The sequence below is a fragment of the Dictyostelium discoideum genome (genome assembly GCF_000004695.1).
Source record: "Dictyostelium discoideum AX4 chromosome 1 chromosome, whole genome shotgun sequence".
Classification (NCBI taxonomy): domain Eukaryota; phylum Evosea; class Eumycetozoa; order Dictyosteliales; family Dictyosteliaceae; genus Dictyostelium; species Dictyostelium discoideum.
Genome location: NC_007087.3, coordinates 4,635,420 through 4,642,919, shown reverse-complemented (window position 1 = coordinate 4,642,919; position 7,500 = coordinate 4,635,420). Strand labels below are relative to the sequence as shown.

Sequence of the window (7,500 nt, the reverse complement as noted above, 5' to 3'; positions counted from 1 at the left end):
AATTAATAAATTATTTAAATTTGAATAATTTGAAAATCTTGAATGAGAAAGATCCAATTCTTTAATACTATTACTTGAACTAGTGATTAAATATTCTAAATATGGTAAGAAACTATCAATATTCAATAGGGATAATGATAGTTTTTCAAATGATGATTGCATTGGTGTTAGATAATTGATTTTATTACATTCATTATTTAATTCATCTAAAAATATTTCACTACCATTGAATTGAAAATTTGAAATTGAAGTTGAATCTACTAAAACCAATTTTAAAAATTGTAAAATTGTGCCACCCATTAAAATTCTATTCTTTGATGATTTTGAATTTGTAAAGAAATTATTTTCATTCATTTTTAAAGTTGTAATTGATTTATTCTTTTTAAATGATGTAATGAATGAAACTTTTGTATCATCATCACCATCATCAATGATGCCATCACTAAATTCACCTAATGAATTGGTTGACAAAGTGCAATTGTTTAATGATAGATTTGTAATAGTACAATTTGGTGATTCTATTATTTTACAAAGTTGATAAAGCATTGAGGCTGAAAATATTGAATAATCGAAATTCAATGATGATAGTAATGGTGTAATCGATTGAGTTATAGATTCATTAATTGATTTCAATAGGTAGTATAAATCTTTTTCAGTTTTTGCAGTTTGAAATTTAAGATTCTTCAAGTCTGGTGATATCTTTAAGATTTGTTGATAGATAAATTCTGGTATGATTGTATCTGGCTGATAATGATTTGGCATTTGATAACGATTGATATAAATTGCTAGCGAGTTTATGTGGAATGGGTATTTCTTTATTGAAGCTGGTGGTTTTGATACACGAAGTACAGTTTGCTTTAAATAACGTCTTGGAAACGTGCCACCATATTCACATAGATTTAAATAGGTTTCCAACTTTTGCTGAGAATCCATAAAATAGAATGTATTCGGTAGGTACGGCATAACCATTTCCATCCAAAATTTACAAACTAAACATAAATCCATCCAACGAAATCTTAATTTATATCCTGAGAATTGACTACCTTTACTCTTTTCAATATACTCATACATTGATAAACAGTGATTATAATAATATGATAATATCTTTCTAATTAAATGTGTTGGTAAACTATTAATTGTAAATGTTAAATCAAATATATTCTTTTTAATTATTTTTGATGGTGGTGTGAAATTTGTTTTCATTTTTTTTTTTTTTTTTTTTATATATTTTATTTTGATTTTTTAAAATTATTGATTTTTAAATATATATAAATATATATATATAATGTAAATGTATTTGTTATTATTACTATATTTTTTTTTTTATTGTGTATATGATTTTTTTTTTTTTTTTTTTTTTTTTTTGAAAATTTTTTTATTAAATTAATAAAAAAAATAATTTCAAAATCAATTTTTTTTTTAATTTTTATTTTTTTTTAATTTTTATTTTTTTTATTTTTCATTTTTTTTTTATTTTTCGAAAATTTCAAGGGGTTGGTTTGTTGTTGGGAGAGATTATCAGAAAATTTTACATTTCTAGAAAAACAAAGGAAATAAAAAAAAAGAATGTCTTTATTTGGTAATACAACAACAGGTGGTGGTGGATTATTTGGAAATACAACAACACCAACACAAACCACTGGCGGTGGGTTATTTGGAAATACAACAACAGGTGGTGGATTATTTGGAAATACAGCAACACCAACAACAGGTGGCGGAGGATTATTTGGAAATACAGCAACACCAACACTAACCACAGGTGGCGGTGGTGGATTATTTGGAAATACAACAGCACCAACAACAGGTGGTGGTGGATTATTTGGAAATACACCCACACAAACCACTGGTGGTGGATTATTTGGAAATACAGCAACAGGTGGTGGTGGATTATTTGGAAATACACAACAACAACAACAACAACAACAACAACAACAACAACAACAACAACAACAACAACAACAACAACCATCAACATCATTATTTTCTCAATCAAGTTTAGGGTCTCAATCTAGTTTAGGGTCTCAATCAAGTTTAGGGTCTCAATCTAGTTTAGGATCACAATCAAGTTTAGGTTCATTTGGACAAACACAACAACCACAAACATCATCATTATTTGGTAATTTACAACAACAACAACAATTACAACAACCACAAAGAAGTATCATAGAACAAAAATTATATGATTTTATGCAATCAATTTCACCAAATAGTTTAAATTGTAGATTTTTAGTAAGTATCAACAAAATAAATATAGTGGAAATAAAAATAAAATAAAAAAAAGAAAAAAAAAGAAAAAAAAAACTAATTCATTTATCACCCACCCACCCACACCATCATCATCATCATCATCATCATCATCATCATCATCATCATCATCATCATCATCATCATCATCATCATCATCATCATCATCATCATCATCATCATCATCATCATCATCATCATCATCATCAATAATAGTACTGGTTTTATAATTATCAAGCAAATGGGCAATTGGTTGACCCAAATTCAATACCAAAACCACCAAATGTAACAGTAGATCAATGGGCATACGCTCTTTCAAATAATCCTGATCCTTCAATGTAAGTATATTTATAAATATTAATATTAATATTAATTAATTTATTAATTTATTTTTATTTATTTATAAAAAAAAAAGATTAATACCAGTTGCAGCTAAATCATTTGATGATTTAATTAATAGAAGAATGAAACAAGAAGAAACAATTATAGCATTAGATCAAAATACACAAGAAGCGTTAAAGAGAATGAGAGATTTAGAAAATCATTTAAATTTTCATATTCATACACAATTGGAAATGATGAGAAAGAAACAAATTGAATTGATTCAACGTTATATTGAAGTTTGGTCAAATTTAGAGATTTATCAAAGTAAAGGTAAAACATTTACAACAAGTGAAGAAAGAATTATGAAAAAAATCTATGAATTATTCGAAGAGATTAATCAACCAAATTCAATTAAATCAAAAGTCGAAGAAATCTCGAATCAATTGAAATTAGGTTCAATGGAAAAAGAGAAAATTAAATATGAAATTTCACCAGAAGCCGTCGAACCACTTTATAATCTTTTAAAAAATATGACTATTTCAATTGAACGTATAACAAATGAATTGGAAATTGCTGTAAAAGATGCTCAAATTTTAAAAAATGAATTATATCAATTAAAAAAATGTTAAGATAAATAAAATAAACTAAAATAAAATAAAATTTTATAAATTAAAATAATTTCATCCTTTCCCCTATATTTTTCACATTAAAAAAAAAAAACACATGGCAAGGTGGTGGTAATTTTTTTTTTTATTATTTATTTATTTATTTAATTAATTTTTTTAAAATATATAAACTTTTGAAGCGAAATTGTCACCAGATTGATCATCATTTGGAATTGTAACATTTGTAACTGTGACGGAATCACCATTTAATTGGACGTATGTTAAGAGAATATTTTCAGTGAAACCCATAACGCCAGGTGCTTGATTTACAATGAATAGGATGGTTGAAGAATCTTGACTTTGGATATATGGAATGTAATCGTAATCAATTTCATTACCTAAATAGACGGTGTAAAGTGATGGGCCGCATGATGGTTGATCACTTAGTGAAACTCTACAAATGTCATAATAACCGCTTGGATCTGTAGAATTTTTGTATTGTTGATTTAAGAAATAAAGATTACCATTTGGATCAGTGAAAACCATATTTACCATAATAAGATTTGAAACGTCGTAATAGTATTTAGCAGTTTCTGCTGGATTTGAGTAATCAAATGATAAAACATGGAAACTAGAATTTCTATTCAAATAAGCAAGATAATAAATATCATTAATAAAGTCATAACCTTGTACTACATATGGAGCAAATTCAAAATGTGTTAAATTATATAATTCAACTTTTTGATTTCCAAATTCAGTTGCCATTAGAAAGTTTGAATAAGTTCCATTGACATCAACTTCTGCTGGAATTGCTGCTGTCTTTTGATCTGGTAACCAAATATAACTTTGTACATCATAATTAAAGTTAGCAGTCATTTGAACTTCACTCATTTGAGTGTATTTTGGTGACTTTTCAAAAAAAAAAAAAAAAAAAAAAAAAAACATCAATATTAATAATTTTTTTAATAATAATAATAATAATAATAATAATAATAATAATAATAATAATAATAATAATAATAATAATAATAATAATAATAATAATAATAATAATAATAATAATAATAATAATAATAATAATAATAATAATAATAATAATAATAATAATAATAATAATAATTACTCCAGTTGTAACAGAGACTAAAATTTGATAAGATGCATCTGAACATAATAAAAGTAACTAAATTTTTTTTAAAAAAAAAAAAAATAAAATAAAATTAATATTAAATAAAATTATTTTTTAAAAAAAAATATATATATATTTTAAAATATTCTTACTTCCCCAGTTGTAGTATCTAATGATAAAATTTGATCGATATCATATTGTAAATGATTAATTGTATAATTGAATAAAACTTTATAATTGAATGGATCAATTACTAATAATTCTTTTTGGTTTGAAAATTTGGTTTGAACTGAATATAAGCGATATTCAGATATTGGTGGAGATGATGAAGATGAAGATGATGAAGATGAGAATGTTCCACAAATTAAGGCCAAAACCAAAATAAATAGTAGAATTATTTTCATTTTATTTTTTTAATTGTTTTATTTTAAAATGTTTAAAAAAAATGAAAAAACTATTTTAAAACATCTTTTTATAGTTCAAAATCAAAAAAAAAATTTATTAAAAGTAAAAATTTAAAGAAAAATTAAATTCCTTTTCAATATAACTTTCTTTATATGTGACGATCAAAAAAAAACAAAGAAGCTTCTGAGTGAGGGGTTAGATATTTTTTTAGAAAAAAAAAAAAAAAAAAAAAAAAAAATATCTTAATTTTTTTATTTTAAAACTTGACGTCATGTGGGGGTTTAATTTTGAAAATAACTAAAAATTTTTTTATTTATTTTTTTTCAAAATATAAAATATCATGTCCCTGAATTTGACCGAAAATTATTGATAAAATTTTTTTTTCATTTAAATTTAGCGTTTCTTTAACCTTATTTTTTTTAAAATGATTTAATTTTTTTTATTTTTTATATGAATCACTCAAAATATTTTAAAATGAATATAATAAGGGGAGTTGCATAGAAAATAAAAAATTTAAAAGTAAAAAAAAAAAAAAAGAGGTGGCAAACCCACCAGAGTCGTACAAAATTACTTTTCACCCAAAAAAAATAAATAAAAATATAAAAATAAATAAAAAAGTAAAAAAAAAAGTAAGTTCATTTCAATTTTTGTATATTCTATTTTAGTTCAACAATTTTCATTAATTTTGTAAAAACACAAAAAAACTGAAAAAATAAAATAAAATAAAATAAAATAAAATAAAATAAAATAAAATAAAATAAAATATCAAATATGAAATTCGAATATGATTTTAATGACTAGAGATACCTGATGGTAGCCCAGCTAAATTAGTCTCCGATTTGGTGGAATATTTTGAAAAATACAAAAGTACTGCAATGCTTTATGCTTCATTAAAACCTAAAGAAGATGGAACCTACCCAACTTTTAAATTTTCAGACATAATGTGCTACTATAGTGGTGATGATGGATTATTAGGAAATAAAAATATTCAAGATCTATTTTTCGTCAATATTTTGGATCTTAATTTTTCTGGGGTCCCAAAAAGAAAAAAAAGCTCCCAAAAACAACAAATAATCTTAATAAAATAAACCAATTTTAAAATATTTACAATTTATTTTTATTATTATTTTTAATTAAATTATTATTATTATTATTATTATTATTATTTTATTTTATTTATTTAGAGGTGAGAAAGGGCTTTGTTGAATAGAGGAAGAAGTTGAAGAAGAAAAAGAATTACAAGATAATAAATGATTTTGATAACAAGATGGATGGTAAGGAGTATAATTATCAAAAGTTCTAAATGAAGGTGGTAAATACATATATTGAGGAGAATCTAAATGTAAAATATCTTGACAACCTTTACATTCTTCTAAAAATAAACCTCTAAATGACCAAATCCAAGATAAAATACATTTTAAAATTGATCCACCATTTGGATTTGCTGAATAATAACTAATTGCTTCAAATGAATTTTCTGAAATCTTTTTAAATATATTATATTTTGAAGATGCCCATAATGAATCAAACTATAAAAATAAATAAATAATTAATTAATTAATTAATTAATAAATAAATAAATTAATAAATTAATAAATAAATAAATAAAATAATTAAAATACATACATTTTCTTTTACACCAAAAAATGAAATTCTATCAATTGTAAAACAATCTTTTCTATCATTTGGTATACCAAAACAAATTAAACATTTAAAAACGTCAGGACATTCAACGAATAAACCTTTTGGTGCACCAGATGATTGTTTTTGAATTTCAAATATTTCCAAAGCAGATTCTTGTCTAATTGAATGAATTACACGCTCAATTTGTGCAAAATAATCATAAAATGGTGATATTGTACCTGACAATAATAAAGTTGGTGGTGTTGATGGTAATTTAAATAATGGTGATGGTGTAGTAGTAGTTGTAATGGTAGTGGTACTTAGTGAATTCGAAGTTAAAGATGAAATTTGTTTTCTTTTTTTTGATAATGATGAAGATTCTTCATCCTCTTGAAAAATGATTGGAAATAAATCTTTTAATTTATTTTCTAAATTTGATGAAGCTAGTGATGATTTATAGGAAGTTTGAGATCTCCAATAATTTTCATTTCTAATTTCTAATTGAACTTTAATATTCCTATTATCATAGATACCAGTTGAATAAGCCCATGATGCTTCTTGTGTTGAGAAATTTGATGATGCAATTTGAAATGAATAACTCGATATTCTCTTTGAAACTTTATCAATTGATGAAATTGATCCAAGTACTAAATCCATAGATTTCTTTAATTTTTGTTTCATCTCTTCTTTATTTACAATGGTTTGTTGTTGTTTTGCATCCTCTATAAAACTATTAAAAAAATCTGAAACATTTGACCTAATTAAACTAACTTGTTTTAATAATTCATCATATTGTTCTAATAATTGTTGTTGTTGTAATGATGGTAATTGATGTACATTATTAACTGGTTGATTTACAATTTGTTGATATATTTGTTGTTGTTGTTGTTGTTGTTGTTGTTGCTGTTGATGTTGCTGTACCTGTTGTTGTTGGTGCTGCTGTGCCTGTTGTTGTTGTAAATGTTGTTGCTGTATCTGTTGTGGTTGTTGAACTTGCATTATTGTTTTTTTGACTAAAATGAAAAAAAAAAAAAATGAAAATAAAAAAAATAAAAAAATTTTGTGTTTTTTTTTTTTTTTTTTTTTTTTTTTTTTTTTTTTTTTCATAATAAATAAAAAAATTGTTATACTAAATATAATTTAATAATTTTATAAAAATAATTTGAAAAAATA

At 23.5% G+C, this 7,500-nt stretch overlaps 4 protein-coding genes across 4 annotated transcripts in view; 1 reads left to right on the top strand and 3 right to left on the bottom strand.

The window, feature by feature from the left end:
- Positions 1-1,203, bottom strand: part of DDB_G0270322 (leucine-rich repeat-containing protein) — a gene marked incomplete at both ends in the record, with an annotated part of 2,163 nt that extends 960 nt beyond the window's left edge. The window contains one exon of the mRNA XM_641615.2: positions 1-1,203. This exon is cut by the window's left edge and continues 960 nt beyond it. Coding sequence (XP_646707.2) covers positions 1-1,203 — 1,203 coding nt within the window.
- A 363-nt stretch (positions 1,204-1,566) lies between these two features.
- nup54 (nucleoporin 54) lies at positions 1,567-3,197 on the top strand (the record flags this gene model as incomplete). The annotated part of the gene is made up of 3 exons (XM_641614.1): positions 1,567-2,229; positions 2,461-2,582; positions 2,660-3,197. The coding sequence occupies 3 exons, from the start codon at positions 1,567-1,569 to the stop codon at positions 3,195-3,197; spliced, it is 1,323 nt and encodes a 440-aa protein (XP_646706.1).
- Positions 3,198-3,350: 153 nt separating this feature from the next.
- Positions 3,351-4,703, bottom strand: DDB_G0270318 (hypothetical protein; the record flags this gene model as incomplete). Its single annotated transcript, XM_641613.1, has 3 exons — positions 3,351-4,082; positions 4,297-4,353; positions 4,452-4,703. 3 exons carry the CDS (start codon positions 4,701-4,703, stop codon positions 3,351-3,353), a joined length of 1,041 nt encoding a protein of 346 aa, XP_646705.1.
- A 1,173-nt stretch (positions 4,704-5,876) lies between these two features.
- On the bottom strand, positions 5,877-7,326 carry med27 (hypothetical protein; the record flags this gene model as incomplete). Its single annotated transcript, XM_641612.1, has 2 exons — positions 5,877-6,233; positions 6,331-7,326. The coding sequence occupies 2 exons, from the start codon at positions 7,324-7,326 to the stop codon at positions 5,877-5,879; spliced, it is 1,353 nt and encodes a 450-aa protein (XP_646704.1).
- Between the last annotated feature and the right edge of the window lie 174 nt (positions 7,327-7,500).